The 17,511-nt window shown below is 50.4% G+C and overlaps 1 protein-coding gene across 1 annotated transcript; it reads right to left on the bottom strand.

The window, feature by feature from the left end:
• Positions 1-2,519: 2,519 nt before the first annotated feature.
• SYP (synaptophysin) lies at positions 2,520-17,489 on the bottom strand. Its single transcript, XM_056128626.1, has 7 exons — positions 17,404-17,489; positions 16,164-16,229; positions 14,599-14,723; positions 9,533-9,728; positions 7,900-8,091; positions 5,928-6,258; positions 2,520-3,222 (listed from the first exon to the last, which is right to left on the bottom strand). Exons 1-6 carry the CDS (start codon positions 17,419-17,421, stop codon positions 5,932-5,934), a joined length of 924 nt encoding a protein of 307 aa, XP_055984601.1. The 5' UTR covers positions 17,422-17,489; the 3' UTR covers positions 2,520-3,222; positions 5,928-5,931.
• Positions 17,490-17,511: the final 22 nt, after the last annotated feature.

Below are 17,511 nucleotides of genomic sequence, written 5' to 3'. Positions count from 1 at the left end.
GCCCAGTTGGGGTGCTTCTTCACCTTCATCAGAGAGCTAGCCCTGATCACCGTTCCCCGCCCCAACCCTCTCAGTACCACGATTAGTTGAGATTTCTGGAGAGAACATCACAGGCCAGGTTCTAATTCACAGATTCCTGCCTGGCTCCCCATTCCTTTCGCATTCCGCCCCGCTGTCCTGCTCCTCAGTCCTGAAGATCTGAATTCCGTTTCCCCTGCTTCCATTTTACTCAGGTTCAAAATCTCCTCCCCCCCTCCCCCTCCCCCACCCCCCAACAACTCTGGAGCTCAGTCCCAGAGCGGCGAGCTTCTGCCGTGTGCTCTCAGGCTTCGCTGTGCCTGGGGGGTTGGGTGGATGGGGGTTCCCGCCCGTCATCAGAACCCAGGCGCCCGCCCGGCGGGGTCCCTAATTAGGCGCTGGCGGCCATCAGATGAGTCTTTCATCATCATAGGCGCCCCGGCCCTCGCCCCCCTCCACCGCGTGACGTAGGTTCTTGCCACTTCCCGCCCCTCCTGGGCTGGGGCGTTGCCAAGCGAAGGGTGAAAGGGCTGAGATGAATGAACACCCTCAAAACTGGTCTCTTAGTTCTCCCGCTGAGGGAGAAGCAAAAAAATGAAACGGAAAGCACTGAAGATTCGGATTCCTTGGGCATCTGAGGAGGGTGGGAGTGGCCCACAAGGACTAGGAGGCCCATGGGTAAGGGAGTAGAATTAGAACCAAATCCTAGAAAGAGGGCATTCACTGGAGCAATTGGGCAGGGCTGAGAGGAGTGTGATCTGGAATGATCCACAGGGGAGGCTTTCAGAAGCTGCCTTGCTCAGCATAACATTGTTGGAGGGAGTTAAAATGGTGGGGTGGTGAGTACAGCAGGTAGGGCACTTGCTTTGCACTCCGCCGACCCAGGTTCGACCCCCAGCACCCCATATGGTGTCTCAGCCCTGCCATGAGTGATCTCTGAGTGCATGAGCCAGGAGTAAGCCTGAACACTGTTATGTGTGATCCCCAAACCTAAATAAATAAGTTAAATGGTGGGATTGGTTGAACAACAGTGGCCAGCAGGTAGAATGGTCGAGTTTTCTATTTATTTATTTATTTATTTATTTATTGCTTTTTGGGTCACACCCGGCAATACACAGGGGTTACTCCTGGCTTTGCACTCAGGAATTACTCCTGGCTGTGCTCAGGGGACCATATGGGATGCTGGGAATCGAACATGGGTTGGCCGCATGCAAGGCAAACACCCTACCCGCTGTGCTGTCGCTCCAGCCCCATTTTCTTTTTCTTTATTTTTGCATTTGGGGCCACACCTGGAGATACTGATGGCTTACTCCTGGCTCTGCACTTAGGAGTTACTCCTGGTGGTGCTTGGAGGACCATAGGAGGTGCTAGGGATCAAATCTAGTGGGGGTATATCCAAGGCAAGCACCTTACGTTCAGTATTATCACTCCAGACAAAGGGCCAAAGTTTTCTGGTGCCTCCTCTCTCTCTCCCTTCCCACCACTTCCACCTGCAAAGAAGATACATTGTTCCATAAAATGAACAGAAATAAGACACACTGAGAAGTCAGAGTCATGTGGTCTAGGTGGTTAAGGAGTTTATTTCGGGAAGGAGAATTGATCAGATTTGTTCTTCCTGTGGGAGGGGAGTCTTCAAACAATACCAAAGGGCAGGGGAGGGGTAAGGGGGAGGTCTGGAGGGAGGGGTTAGGGCCACAGCCAGACAAAATGGCAACGCACGATCACTGGCACTACCAACGTCACAGACACAGCAGAGGTTGGTGCAGGATAGGGGGCTCCAGACCAGGCCTCCAAACACCCCGGACTGGGACTGGGGGTATGGAGGGAAGGGAGGAGGCAAGGGAAGAAGAGGGGTGGGCAGGCCCTTTTAGATCTGTTGACTCTGTCCTCTGATTACCTGTCCTGTTTCTGAGGTGGGCAAAGTACGTGTATGGGTAGCACTTGTCTCTGGATCCCATCCCTGATATTCAAAGCCATACTCCTAGGGTCTTCCTGGGCTCAGTCCCAGCCTCCGCCAGCGATTCACCCCTCCATTCACAAGAAAATCCATCCTGCAGCCCCAAGCCAAGTCTGTTTATTCCCTTACTACCAAATCCATCCCCATTTTTGTTGGGGCAGAGGAGGCCTACACCTGGAGGTACCCAGAGGGGCTTGGGCATGCAAAGCACATGTTCCAGCTCTTTTGAGCTATTTCCCCAACACAGACCTGCCTTATTTCAAACAGTTTTTTAAGGATTACATGCAGGGTGGGTTGCCCCATCTGAAAAGGTCATGGATATCCCCAAGCTGAGCTTGACCCCATCTAGAGGCCTGACCACAACCTTAGCCAACCTTAGCCCATTCTTCTTGGCCTGGCCCAAGATCATCCTGCTTTCGAATTAAACTCAATCCTCCAGAGGTGCCAAGTCATACCCCTCCCACAGACTTTGGTACCCATTCCAGAATTATTCACTCAGAAACCTCACCCACAGACTGGTTCAAGCTCGACCTCTTCTAGAACCAAGCTTCAGCCTTCTTCTGAACCCTATGTCCAAGCCCCAAGTTACAACCCATTCTACTCCAATCCCTGCCCACTCTGGGGCCCACCTACTGTTTCATTCAAAGCTACCTCCTCTTACAACCATATCCTCAGTCTCTTTCCAAACTTGTTCCAGAATGCTCCAGGGCATCCTCCTTTAAACTTTAACTCCAGTATGTCCAGAGCCCTGTCCATTCTGATCACTAGTCCCTTTGCTCCAAGATCTCCAATTTCTGCCTTTCTTCCAATCTCAGAGTTAAATTTCTTCTCTTGTCTCCTGTTTCAGTATTGCAAGAATCAAGGCCAGAGATGCAAAGAGGAAGTCTCAAGTCAGGCCCTCCCCACATCCCCCAGGTCTCCACTCCATGTCCCCCCTTTCAGAGTCTCCCAACCTTAGGGCTCTGGGCCAGGGAACAGAGAGGGGCCAAAGGAAAAAGGGGCAGAGTTTGGGGTAAGAGAATGTCTCACACAAGATCAGTCCCTAATGCACGAGGGGAGTGGAGTGGGGACAGGGCAGAGACAGATAAATATTTATATATAATATATATATATATATATAAACAGCAAAGACGGTTAAGGGCCTCCTGACTTGAGGGATGGAGACCTGGGGTCTAGGGGTGGGAAGGGAGGGCAGGCCTTCTCCTGAGCTCTCGCCTACCAATGGGGTCCTCCAGGGGTGCATTGTCCTGTGGAGACAAAAGACAGAAAGGAGAGGGGGTCCAGACTCATGGGGTCTCCATAGGAGATGGGCCCCTAGGCTTCCAGCCTGGCATAGCTTCCTTCTTCCTCCATTCATAGTCCTGTGTCAGCTTATTCCAGCTACCCCTGCCAGCCAGTAAGCTACGCCTTGCCTCCCTCCCAAGTAGGGTTCCCCCTTCCACTAACCAATTGTAAATTACTAGGTATTGTACTAGCAGTTGGTGATCAACTCAAGGAGTTTTGAGGCTTTTAAAAACGTATTTGGGGGGCTGGAGTGATAGTACAGCGGGTAGGGCGTTTGCCTTGCACCCAGCCGACCTGAGTTCAATTCCCAGCATCCCATGTGGTTCCTTGAGCACCGCCAGGAGTAATTCCTGAGTGCAAAGTCAGGAGTAACCCCTGTGCATCACCGGGTGTGACCCAAAAAGCAAAAAAAAAAGTATTTTGGGGCTACTTCTGGTTCTCTGGGTTCAAGAATCAGCAACACATGGGAGACCATATCCATTGCCAGAGACCTAACCAGACTTGGCCATGTACAAGGCAAATGCCTTAACTCACATACTATCTCTTTGCACCAAATATCTATTTATTTATTGTTTTGTTTTGTTTTGGGGTCACTCCCCCCACTACTCTGGTTATTCCTGGCTCTATACTCAGGAATCACTCCTGGCAGTGCTCAGGGCACCTTATGGGATACTGGGGATTGAACCTGAGTTGTTCACATTCAAGGAAATCACCCCACCTACTGTACTATCACTCTGGCCCCAAGTGATGTGTTCACAACATGAGTAATTCTTGATCACATCTTATAAATGTAGTGGAGTGACAGTCAAACATATAAACTAATAATTACGGGCTGCAACAAAGAAAAGTACCAGGTAATATGACAGACTTAATAAAGAGGCCTTATTTTAGACAAGGTAGTCACGAAAATCCATTAAGTCAAAGGATGAAAATGAGCTGGTCAGGGAAAGGTCATCAGATTATCAGAGCATGTGGGGAGGGGAGAAAGAAAAACTCTAAAGGGAAGGAAAGGTGCAAGGCCTGAAGTTGGACTGTGCTTGGCCTTGGAGGTGAACAGTATGGCTGGAGAAGAGTGGTCTTTGGGGAGTGGTAGGAGATGCGTGGTCAGAGAAGGGAGGAGTGCGGCTAGATTGCATAGGACCTTGTGGGCCTTACAGTCATTGCCTGAGGGGAAGTTTTCAGGGTTTATTCCTGGCTCTGTGCTTAGGGATTGTTCTTGGTGGGGCTGGACCTTGCAAGTTAAACACTCCACCACTATACTATCTCTTCAGTCACAAAAGCATTTGCTCTTAATCTGATCAGAGCACTTGAGTCCATAAGTACTTTGGCCTAATTTAGGACTTAAAAGGATCCCTTCAGTGCACAGAATGGAAATGGGGATTTGAATGAAGAGGCCCAGGGGAGACTAGGTGAAAAGTGGGATGAAGGTAGCTATACTTTTCCTTTTTCTTGTTTTTTGATCACATCCAGTGATGCTCAGGGGTTACTCCTTGCTCTGCACTCAGGAATTACTCTTGGCAGTGCTCAGAGGACCTTATAGGATGTCACGGTTCAAATCCAGGCTGGCCATGTGCAAGGCAAAAGCCCTACCCACTGTGCCCTGGCCCCCTATGGTGGCTATTATTTCTGGAAGGTAAAGCCAATAATTGGTGGCTCCACGGTGTTTGTTTTGAATTGGATGTGGGATGCCTAATTAACTCCTCTCTGCTCCTTATGTGCTGGTCAAGTGCCAGAAACCTCCCTCTACCCACGTGTCTTTGCTCGTTCTCCAGACATCCCTGCCTCTTCTGGTTATATCTGAGTCCCCATAAAATGTTTTGAGGGTCACCTGGCGGTGCTCAGGGCTTACTCCTGGCTCTGCACTCAGGGATCACTCCTGGAGGGGGACCATATGGGATGCTGGGGATTGAACCTGAGTTGGCCTCATGCAAGGCAAGCACCCTATCCACTGTACTATTGCTTCAGTTTTTGGTTTGGGGGCCACACTCGGTTGTATTCAGGGCTTAGTCCAGTCTGTGCTCAGGGAACCAAATGTGGTGCTGGGATGGCCTTGCACGCTGCAGTCACCGGCCCCTCATTATCACTGAAGTCTCTGCCAGGCCAGCAAGCCTGGCCCGTGCTTCTGCCCCACCCCTCTTCCCTCCCTGAAATTCCATACACCCTGGCTCTCACCTCAAGGGGTAGAGAGAAGCGACAGATCTAGCACCTCATCCGGTTTGGCGAGCTTGAGCCAAGCCCATTTACACTCACCAGTAGTATCATGACTTACAAGCGCATCAATCACATCTTAGACCCACCCCCTCTCCTATTTTGTGGCTCTGGTGTTCTACTCGTACTTTAATACGCTACGGAAGTTCTCTAGCTAGCGACTACCGGTTTCTCTGCCAGCTTCTCTCTCCCTACGCTCTGTGCGAGAGCTTGCTCATCAACTCTCTTCCATTGGTTCTTTACTCTGCCTATTTTCAAGCACCCGTCCCAGCTCTCCACTCATTGGCTAGTTTTTCCGTCCTTAGGCTGTAGCTCCACCTGCCCATTGTCCTCCCCCCTCCCACCTTTTCTAGTCTGGCTTCTCCCGAAGTACCATTTAATCCTGATTCCTATTGGTTTATAGGACCCCCGCCCTCCTTTCTTGTATCCTCTTTGGCCGCACTGCCTGCCCATCACTCACCAGACTACATCTGATTGGAGAAGGAGGTGGGCGCACCCTGAGGGCCGTAGCCTTGTTGCCCATAGTCGCCCTGAGGCCCGTAGCCACCGCCACCGCCGGTTGCGGGCTGCCCGTAATCGGGCTGGTAGCCGCCCTGGGGCCCGTACGAGTCCTGGGGCCCGTACCCGCCGGGGCCCTGCCCGTAGCCCGCATCGCCGTAGGCGTCCCCAGGCGCGGGTTGCTTTTCGGGGGCGCCGGGAGGAGCGCGCAGGAATGGAGCGGCCCAGCCTGTCTCCTTGAACACGAACCACAGGTTGCCCACCCAAAGCACCAGGTTCAGGAAGCCGAACACCTGCGGGGAGAAAAAGCCAGGGAGAAAAAGTCCCGCGACCATTGCCTTGGCGGCCCCCGGGGAGAATCCTGCACAAGTTCCTGAGGGTGGGGGATGGGGGTTTCCAAACCTGCGCCAGGGGAGAAGCTGTTCCTGGGGAATAGGGGTTTCCAAACCGCTTACCTTCTGAGCCCCTGCTTTTGAACGTGCACGCACAGAAATATCACTTCGAGGGCGAGGGGAACAGGCAAGGGGTGTTGGAATTCAGATTTCCGGGACTTTGCAGTCTTTCATGACATTTATGTGTTTATATATGTGCATATGTACATATTACACACATGCATATACATGTACAAATAGTCAAATGTAAATTTCTAATATAGCAAAATGTGAAGTGTTTTAAATTTGTTGATGAGCCACTAATGAATATAAACACACATATGGACATACAAAAATAAGTTCACATATATCATATATATAATATAAACTTTTGGGGGTTGGTTTTGGGGGGCCACACATGGCGCTCTAAAGGGCTACTCCCAGCTCTGTACTCAGGGGTCATTCCTGGCAGTGTTCAGGGAACCATGAGGTGCCAAGGATCAAACTTAAGTCTCCTGCATACAAAGCATGCATTCCAGCATTGTGAGCCATCTGGACCTTATACACATTAATATTAATAAATATATGAAAATTTATATAAATAGCTGCTTCTTGCTGGACTGTGAAACTCCTCAGACCACTGTTTTTCTTGGCAGTGGGCTCCAGAAGAGTCCTGAATCACCCCTACCACTGTTTTCTTTTTTTGGGGGGGCCACATCTAGCAGTGCTCAGGGGCTACTCCCTTCCCAGTGCTCAGGGAGCCATGTGGTGTTGAGATTCTAACCAGGTTTCTCTTATGCAAATTTTTAGAATTTTTTTTTGTTTTTTAGCCACAACAAGCAGTGCTCAGGAGTCCAGTCCCAGGAATGGAACCCAGATCAGCCTCATGAAAGGCAAGCACCCTGCCAGCTGTGCTATCTCTCTGGCCCTGAAATTTTCATCTTGGGACAGGAAGTAGTGTCTCCACTTTTCAGTTGAGAAAAGAGGTCCAGAGAAGCTGAGTTGCACAAAGTCTCAAAACCATCAAGTGTGTTTTGTGAGTTAGAAGTTAACATGTGCAATGCATATATAGGATTACCATGTGCCATGAATTATCGTGTACACATTTTTTTGGGGGGGGTGTGCAAAGCCTGACCTATCGGCTTTCAATTGACACATTGCAGCAGTCCTGAGACTCATTTCAGGTCATGAAGCTGCGCTAAGATTTGAGGTCACAGCCTGACTTGGGCCAGTAGGGGGCATCCATTCATTTTGCACGGAAGAAAATTGAGGTCCCAAGAGGGTAGTGAGTTGCCAGAGATTCTGAGAACCTAAGGCTGGGCCTGAGATCCAGGTCACCCAAACCAAACTGAATAGCACTTCTTGGCTTCCTCTCTTAGGTCAATCTTTGATATTACAGTGCTATTTCACGGACTACAAATCTGTTGTTGGCATGCCTCCTTTAGACAGCCCTCTTGGATTTCCTCTGATTCTCTCCCTCCATCATTACCCATGATAGACTGTACGTTCCCCAGCCTCCCTCCACAGCTGCCCCAGCAGCTCAACCAGCTTCCCAGGGCTTACCACCGAGGTGTTGAGGCCAGAGGTCACAGGGTCCCTCAGCTCCTTGCAGGTAGTCCCTGCCTGGCGGCAGATAACCATCTCCTTGATAATGTTTTCTGGGTCAGTGGCTGTCTTCACGTCTGACAAACCCTTAGCCCATGCTGATGAGCTAACCAGCCACATGAAGGCGAACACTGCCGTGGCCAGGAAGTCCTAGGGCAGGCAGGGAGCAAAGCAAAGGCATTGTGAAGGGCTGCTTCTTGCTGGGCTGTAAAACTCCTCAGACCACTGTCTTTTTTGGCAGAGGGCTCCAGAAGAGTCCTGGATCACCCCTACCACTATTTTCTTTTGGGGGAGCACAACTAGAAGTGCTCAGGGGCTACTCCCTGACCAGTGCTCAGGGAGCCATATGGTGTTGGGATTCTAACCAGGTTTTTCTTATGCAAAGCTTGTGCTCCAGAGCTTTGAGCTATCTCCTCAACCCTCCCCTATCTTTGCTTTCCTTCTTTATTTTGATGTTTGGGTAAACCCAATGGTGCCTAGGGTATACTCCTGGCTCCGTGCTCAGGAATCACTCCTGGCAGGGCTCAAGGGACCATATTCAGTGCCAGGGATGACTGAACCTGGATCAACCACATATAAGGTAAATGCCTCACCCCTATACTCTCTCTGGTCCCTTTGTCTACCATTTCTTCTTCCTTCCTTCCTTCCTTCCTTCCTTCCTTCCTTCCTTCCTTCCTTCCTTCCTTTCTTTGCCACACCCAGCGGTGCTCAGGTCTTATTCCCAGTTCCATGCTCAGGGATCACTCCTGGCAGGTATTAGGGGACCATACAGGGTGCCAAGGATCTAACACAGATCAGCCACATGCAAGGCAAGTTATTCTATCTCTCCAGCCCCATCCTCTACCGTTTCAACTCAGTATACCCTCAGACTTTCATGTGAGGGTGTTTTCCTTCTTTCAGGCTTATCTACATGGCCAGGACAAAGAGAATGTGGAAGCATGCCTCGATCTGTAGGTGTTGGTGTAGGCACTTCTGTGAGGAGGATGTCTGAGTCCATAAAAAGCTCCAGGTCTTCATTTTCCTGAATGTGGGAATGTGTGTCATTTCATGTCTGGGACGGGGGTACACGAGCTCAGTTGTGTAGGAATCAGTGTCTGTATGGCTTGAGGACAAGCATGACTAGTATGATCAGTTCTGTGAGTTCCTTTCTTTGCTTTCATCTGTAGCACTGTGAGAGGTGGCAGGTTTCCACTGTAGGCCTGTATGGATCTGAATGTGGTCCTGCCACTGTCTGATTTGGTATCCCTATTACCCATAGCAGCAATAAAATGTGAGATTTCTATGCAAGGCAATAGCTGACATAGGGTCCTAGCTGGGACTTTTTTTGAATGGGGGTTTGGGCCACACCTTGCAGTGCTCAGGGCTTACTCCTCCTGATTTTTAAATCAGGGATCACTCCCAGTGGACTCTGGGGAACCTATAGGATGCCAGGGATTGAACCTGGGTTGGCAATGTGCAAGGCAAATGCCCTACTTGCTGCCCAGTCCCTTGGATGGTGTTTGGTGTATAGTTGAGGGATGGGGTGGTGACCCTGAGGCTCCATGGCCTCTGGCCTCTACATGCACATGTCTGGGGGCTGGGGGGTGCTCACCAGCATGGGCCCTTTGTTGTTCTCTCGGTACTTGTTCTGCAGAAAGATGTAGGTGGCCAGAGCCCCCATGGAGTACAGGAAGGCAAACACAGCCACTGTGACAAAGAACTCGGCTGATGATGAGTAGTCGCCTACCAGGAAGACTTTGGTGGTACCTCCTCGGCAAGTGGGTGCATCAAAATACACTTGGTGCAGCCTGTGGAGAGAGGGGGGTAGGTACTGCCCAGAACCTATGGACCTCTCCCCTCCCCCACTCCTCTGCCCAGTCATGGGTCCCCCAGATTCTTATAGTCACAGGAAGAGGAAACCATACCCATTCACAGAGCACTGATTGTGTACCCACGCAACTTTAATAATTGTTCACAGTCTCCTGGAGAGACAGGTCTTACTCATCCCTACTCCCACTCTAGACCTTTAGCCTCTTATTTATGCTTTTTTGGTTTTGTTTAGTTTTTAAGTCACACCCAGAGGCGCACAGGGGTTACTCCTGGCTCTGCACTTGGGAATCACTCCTGGCAGTCCTTCGGGGACCATATGGGATGTTGAGGATTGAAGTTGGGTCAGCTGTGTGTAAGGCAAATAACCTACCTTATGTACTATCACTACAGCTCCCTTCTGTTGCTTTGTTTTGTTTTTTAGCCCACACTTGACAGTGCTCAAAGCTTACTCCTGGTGGCTCTGCATGCAGGGATCACTCCTGGTGGGCTCAAGGAACCCTATGGGGCGCTAGGTATTGAACTGAGGTTGGCCATGTACAAGATAAGTGCCCTACCTGCTGTACTATCTCTCCAGTCCCCCTTTTAGCCTCTTGGTTCATCAGCCAAGCACCATCTCACCCCAGGATCTGTAAATGAAATGCTTTTCTAGACATCTTACTCTGTCACCTTCTAGTTTTAGCCCCACAGATACTTTCTCAGTGAGGCCTTCCCTGACCTCTCTATTTATTTATTTTGGATTGTGGGTGCACACCTGGCCGTACTCAAGACTTACTCCTCACTCTGTGCTTGGGAACCACTCCTGGAAGGGCTTGTGGAACCCTCTGTGGTATTGGGGATCAAACCTGGGTTAGCCACATGTAAGACAAGTGGCTTGCCCCCTGTACTATCTCTCTGCCCCTGATTTCATTGTTAAAAATGAAATTGACAGCTGGAGACAGAGCTTATTGAACTGAATGCCTGCTTTATATGCAGAAGGCCTGATTCCAACCCTAGCACTGCATGGTCCCATGGGCACTAAAGTGGAGATATTCCTGGAATACTTATGACTGTGATCCCAAATTATTATTATTAGTTTTAGGGCTATGCCCGACAGTTTGCAGAGCTAACTCCTGACTATACACATGGGGATCATTCCCTGGCAGGGCTCAGGCGAATATATAAAGTGCCGAGGATTGAACCTAGGGTTGGCTGTGTGCCTACCCTCTGTACTATCTCTCTAGTCCCAGTATCCTGCCCAATTAAATTAGCATAAATTAAACATTTCCAAGTTGCTTGGAGTTCACTCCTGGCAGTGCATGGGGGACCTTGTGGAGCCAGTAATAGAACCCAGGCCTCTTGCGTGCAAAATACATGTTCAGCCCTTCAAACTGTCTCTCTGATCCCTCTTTGTTTTTTGGTGCCATATTATCTATGTCCAATGGTTGCATTTTCCTTTTGATCCCTTGAGTTTTGCTGTAACTACAAGCAAGCAGGGTTTTCTCCTATTTTGTGTTCATTGCTGTATCCCTGGAGCCTGTAACAGGGCTGCCCGCTGCGCTAAGGAAGTGTTTATGAAACAAACCATCCAGAGATGGGAACGGGTAGAGTGAAATACATTCTCTAGCCTGAAGCCACCCAGCTCTTGAGAGAATGGCAGAGTTGGAACCTGAACCCTATGTTCTCCCTCTACAGAGCCTCCCAAAGTGGGTGATAACAGCCCCCTCTCAGGGTAGCACTGAAACAATGATGAGAGGCAGCAGTAGTCTTTCATGCAATTGGAGGTTCACTTTCTATTTGTTCACTTAAAGAAGGAATTTTTTTTGTTTTGGAACCACACCCAACTGTGTTCAGGGCTTGTCTGTGCTCAGGGATCACTCCTGGCAGGGCTTGGGGGACCAAAGGGATACTAGGGATGGAATCTGGATCAGCCAAGTGCAAGGCAAACACCTAAGGGATACTAAGGATGGAATTGGATCAGTCAAGTGCAAGGCAAACATCCTCTCTGCTATACTATCTCTCAGGTTCCAAGAAGGGCAACTGGAGGTGCTGAGTGATATTTTTCTGAAAAGGAGGTGGTAGGCTCAACAAGTTTGGGGACCTCTGCTCCACATTGTATTGGACCTTATCCCTAAGCCACTTCCAGTCTCTGGGAGGAAAAGAAATATATGTTGAGAAGAGCCCAACAACTACAACATAGGAGGAGAAAGACAGAAGGGAAGAAGGATCAGGTGAGGCTCCGGTGTTTTGGTGGCACATAGAGAGATATTGTGCATGGGGAGAAGGGCTGGAGTAGGGTCCCAGAGCTCTCTGGCCTCAGTTTGGGGGACAGGAAGCAGTGATAAAACATGTTCCAGTGTCCTTGTATGCAGGGAAGGGCCTCAGCCTTCTTGGTCACCCCTTAAACACTACCTCATTGTCTGCTTTACTAACACCCACCTCTGCAGTTCCCTAGGGTAGCTCTGTAATAACCATTTTGCAGATGAGCTCAGGAAGGGAAACTTACTTGATCAAGGTAGTGCAGCTTCTAAAAGCTGGAGCTGGGAGCTTTCTAGTTTGCTGGTTGAGCAGAGGGGGTATGTGTCAGGGGATAAGAGGTCCTTGGGGGGTTATCAGGATAGTGGAAGGGATATTCAGGAAAACTTAGGACAAAGAGTACTCCTCCCCAGGTTTGTGGCTAAAGGGCAGGACCTCAGAACCCGAGATCCTAGAAGTGGCAGCATCTAAGGGAGATAGTGCGCTTGTGAATTCCAGGGGCTGTTCTCAGCTGACTCCTTGCAGCAAACTTCCCCTCCTACTCCAAGTTTCTTCCCTTGACCCCTGAGACCTCATTTGCTATTTTTCTTTTCCTTTTTTTTGCTTTTTAGGTCATACCCAGAGATGCTCAGGGGTTACTCCTGGCTCTCACTCAGGAATTACTCCTGGCAGTGCTGGGAGACCATATGGGATGCTAAGGATCGAACACAGGTCGACTGCGTGCAAGGCAAACACCCTACCTACTGTACTATTGCTTCAGTCCCCTGAGACCTCATTTTCTTTCCATGTTCTATCCCCCTCACCCTAAGGAATCTCCTGAATATACTTTTCCCTTAGTGTTCAAAACCTCTCCATTTCCGGCTCCATCCCCGACTTTGCTCCAAAGTCCCTTAAATTTCTTCTTCTTATTATTTTGGGGGGCCACACCAGGGGGTGCTCAGGGGTAACTCCTGGATCTGTGCTCAGAAATCACTACTGGCAGGGCTCAGGATATGGAGATTAAACCTGGATCTGCTGCATGGAAGGCACATACCTTATCTGCTGTATTATCTGTCCAGCCTCTAAAGTTGCTTTTTTAAAAAGTTATTTTAACATACTCAGGGAAGCACTTCTTGTGTTCCCTGCCCCACGTTCTCAAGGCTTTTCAACTATTAACACACTAAATGTTCTCCAGGAGTCTGTGAAGTGGGTATAATTTTTCTCTCTTAGAGAGACAGGGCATTGAGTGCTGGAGTTGTGATGTGATTTGTCTGAGTAGAAGAGAAGCAATCAGAAGTTTCATTTGAAATTGTGCCTGTCGGACTCTGCATTCCCCCAAACTAAGAGTTAAGCATTTCTGTGAGGACCGGGACCTTGCCTGGCTGTACTCACTGCCACAAACCTAGAGCCACATACAGTGCCTGGCACACAGGAGGGGCTCTATCAATATCCCAGCGATGTAACTGGGTTTGATCACTGCCCATTGCTAGGCATCACCATTTGTTACTCTTGACCCTAAAACCTGCAGGAGGATCCCTTGCTTTAATTTCTTCTAGTGTAGCATAATCCTCTTTCTTAATTTATTTGCTGCAGTATTGGTTCCCTGAGGGGATGATGGTGGGTCTGTTATTGCACTGTTATAGCCCCAGTCATTTGAACAGTACCCTGCATACAATAGGTTCTTTTTTTTAAAAGTGTATGCAATGAATAAAAACAAAAATTTGTGACATTATTTGAGCATCTACTGTGTTAAGGATATATGTATATATAAAACATATAAAATATGTTCTTTATATATCCTTAAAATACATAGATAATAATATATATTTTGCTTTTTTTTTAAGCTTTTTTGGGTCACACCCAGTGATGCTCAGGGGTTACTCCTGGCTCTGCACTCAGGAATTACTCCTGTCAGTGCTCAGGGGACCATATGGGATGCTGGGAATCGAACCCGGGTTGGCCGCATGCAAGGCTGTGCTATCTCTCCGGTCCCTATATTTTGCTTTTGAATTGGGTTTTTGTTTGTCTTTTGGGCTATACCCGGCAGTGTTCAGGCTTACTCCTGGCTCTGCACTCAGGGATCACTCCTGGCAGTGCTCAGGGGACCATATAGGGTATCGGGTATTGAACCCTGGCCAGATGCATGCAAAGCAAACACCCTACCTGATGTACTACTACTCTGGCCCCTAAAATGCTTTTTGGTGAGAGGGTCTCATACTTTGCTGTTTGGGGCTTACTCCTGGCTCAGGGGTCACATCCAGTAGTACTTGTTGGAACCTATGCGGTGCTAGGGATCTAACCAGGCTTGGCTGAGTGCAAGGCAAATACATTCTTGAACTATTTTTCTGCCCCCTTGAATCTTGTTTACTGTCTTTCTCTGTGCCTTCCCTTCATAGAACATAGCCAGAAGGCAGATGCCTGTCTGTGTCTTGCTCACCACATGTCCTGGAAGTCTAGAGTAATGCCAGGCACAAGGCAGTCTCTCAGTGCCTGTGCAGTGACCCGAATGGGTATGGTTTCCTGAAGTGAGGGTTGGACCAGAGCCACAGGCAGAGATGGGTGAGTGGGCATTGGTTTTCCCACCCCACTCCCAGCTCTGTTGGGACTCCCTCAGTAGGGACTGGGCTGGGAGCACACCTGAAGGGGTACTCGAATTCCACCTCGATGCTGAGGTCACTCTCAGTCTTGTTGGCACACTCCACGCTCAGCCGGAGCTCCCCACTGTAACTGCCGCATGTGGCAAAGGCGAAGATAGCAAAGACCTTGGGGAGGAGGAATAGGGATGGCCACAATGAGCCTATGTGCATATGGATGGGAGGGGGTGCCCTCCACTGGACAGATTGGGGCCCAGCAAGGCAGTAGCAGATGGACGGGTCTTTCTCACCCCCTCCCATGTCCCCTAATCAGGGCTCATCTGGGTCCAAGGACAAGCTGATTATAGGGGTGTGGCTGTCTCTTCTTCCAGTGTCTCTTATCTCCAACTTTCCATGCTCTGAACCCCTATCTTCTCCCTTTGCATGTCTCAGTATATTTCTCTGACTAGCTCTATCTCTGGGTTTCTTGTGTGTCTCTGCATCTCTCTTTCTCTTGGTGTCTCTCTGTTCATTTCCGGTGTGCTTTTGTTTTTCTCAGTACCTGTTTCTCAGCTTCGTGTCTGTCTCTGACTTTTTTTTTTTTGCTTTTTGGGTCACACCCGGCGATGCACAGGGGTTACTCCTGGCGGGGCTCGGGGGACCATATGGGAAGCTGGGAATCAAACCCGGGTTGGCCGTGTCCAAGGCAAACGCCCTACCCGCTGTACTATCACTCCAGCCCCAAGTATCTGACTCTTTAGTAGAGCACACTCTCTCTCTCTGGGTGAATATATCTCTCTCAAATTGTGTTCTTATCTTTCTTGGATTGTCTCTCTGCGAGGTCTCTCTATGATGCTCTCTGTCTCCGTTATATCTCTTTCTCTGTGTATTGGATTTTCTTCTGGTGTTTTCTCTGAATGTGTCTCTGATTTATCTCTGGGAGTGTCTCTGATTTCCCCCCAGCCCAGTTTCCTGTCTTTCTTCCTCTGTCTGTTTCTCTGTAGCTTCCATGTCCATGTCTATTCCTCTGGCTACCTTCCCTTTGTTCCTTTCTGTTTGTCCTCTCTCTTTCTGTCCTCTATTTTCTCTTTTTACATGTTGGGGCCACACCCAACGATGTTCAGGGATAACTCCTGGCTCTGCACTCAGTAATCACTCCTGGCGGTGCTAAGGGGGCCACATGGGATGCCAGGGATTGAACCCAGGTTGGTCACATGCAAGGCAAGCACCCTACCCTCTGTACTATCTGTTCAGCCCTTCATCCCTATTACTTTGTTTCTCCATATCCTCATCTCTGTCCACCCCAGGCCCTGTTTCTCATTCTCTTTGCCTTGGGGATTTATCTGTCTGGACATCTCATCCCCTCCCAGCCAGCTTTGGGCTCCACCCTCTCCCCCCCCCCCATTCCCCCGATTCTCACCTCTGGAGCAGAGGCAGGATGTCACAATCTTCTGCTTCACAACAGAGATATCCTTAACCTTATGTGATGTCACATCACAGCCATATATTCTCTGGCTGTAATCCCCAGAGAGTTCAATACCTGGATTTTATTCTCCCCTTCATCCCATTTTCATCCCCCCAGACTCCACCATCCTACCTCCCTCGCTCCATAGCCCAGACCACACTCACCCATTGCAGCACTTTCACGAAGCCAAGGGGCTCCTTGACCACTCGGAATTGACCCCCAGCCACCAACTGAGGAGAAAAAATGGCGGGGAGGGAGAAGGGTTTGGGGAGATGAAGAGGAAGGTAAGGGGCAAGGCCCCCAGGCGATGACCCTTGGGAATAGGGCATGTGACCTCAGGGAAGGAATGACGTGTGGAGAGAGGGTGAGAAGGAGGAAAGTGACATTTTGTCGAAGGTGCAGGCACAGCCAGCTCTGGCGGGAGACTCCCAGGGAGGCAGATGGGGGAATGGACTACTGGAGACCTGGGAACCTGGTGAGGCAGTGAGAAGGGTGAGGGGTAGGGAAAAGGCAGATGGAGTCTGTCTTGGTTAGGCTGCGGGAAGGTCGGAAACAGTAAAGGTGAGTCAGATGCCCCAGGAGATGGGATGGAGAGTGAGAAGAATTAGGGTTTCCGAGGTGGGGGAAGTGGTCTTTGATGGTGAATATGAGTCATAATGGGGAGGGAGTTGGCTGGTTAGAGGGAGGGGGTCTGCAGCAGGAAAGGTGAGTCAGATGGGGGGGGGGGGTCTGAGGTGATGACGATGGGGAGGGTCTGGCACTGGTTAGAGTGGGCTGAGGTTCTGAGCTGGTAAGGAAGAGTGACATGGCAGAGAGGGTCTGAACTGCCTAAGATGGGGGTGGGGTGGGGGCTAGGACATGGCTTCAGCGGGTCTGCGATGTTGGAGGGGAGACTGGGGGTTTGGGAGAGGCAAAACAGAATCGTTCCCTTGGTCTGCTCCGGTCCAAGAGGTGGTCCATCCACTAGGGTACCGGCTCTGTTTGGGAGGGGTAGGTGCCATCCCCCCCCCATCAACCCCCAAACCTTCTGTCGCTCTATTTCCTAGCTCCGCCGCAGCACCCTCATCTTCATTCCACTCTCCCCTCCCTTCCCGTTTGCCTGGCACCCTAGTCCCAAGACCCCTATGTCTCCTGTCGCGATGCCCGGTAAGGTATTGGGCAGCTGGCGGCGCCCCCTGCGGCAGGGAGGATGGCCCTCGCTGCGGCAAAGGGCGCACTCAGCTTCTCCACCTCCCCCATCCTTCCCTCGCCTGCCGCAGACCCCCGCCCCAGCGCCGGGGATCTGGATGTCCGCTGCTAGGACCCTGGCTATCACCTCCTACGGTGGGCGAGCCGCTGCGACCCGGGCCCGGGGCGGGGTGGCCGGTCAGCAGCAGGCTCTGTCCGCGGTGCTGGATCGCGTACCTGATTCACCACGTCCATGTCTGCCAGCAGCAGCAGCAGCAATGCGGGGGGCGGGAGGCGCCTGCTTGCAAGGGCGGGCGCAGGGCGCGGCGGGGGCGGTGCGCGATC

This window comes from Sorex fumeus, unplaced genomic scaffold (assembly GCF_029834395.1).
Source record: "Sorex fumeus unplaced genomic scaffold, SorFum_2.1 ptg000065l, whole genome shotgun sequence".
Classification (NCBI taxonomy): Eukaryota; Metazoa; Chordata; class Mammalia; order Eulipotyphla; family Soricidae; genus Sorex; species Sorex fumeus.
The sequence above is the reverse complement of the archived record's forward strand: the minus strand, read 5'-3'. Positions and strand labels throughout refer to the sequence as shown.

What these genes read in the sequence shown, in the direction of transcription:
- SYP (XM_056128626.1), bottom strand. An exon ending in ACAACAAAGGGCCCATGCTG is followed by an intron (nt 8,092 to 9,532) that starts GTGAGCACCCCC and finishes TGCCTGCCCTAG; the next exon opens with GACTTCCTGGCCACGGCAGT. An exon ending in CTGGCCTCAACACCTCGGTG is followed by an intron (nt 6,259 to 7,899) that starts GTAAGCCCTGGG and finishes TTCTCCCCGCAG; the next exon opens with GTGTTCGGCTTCCTGAACCT.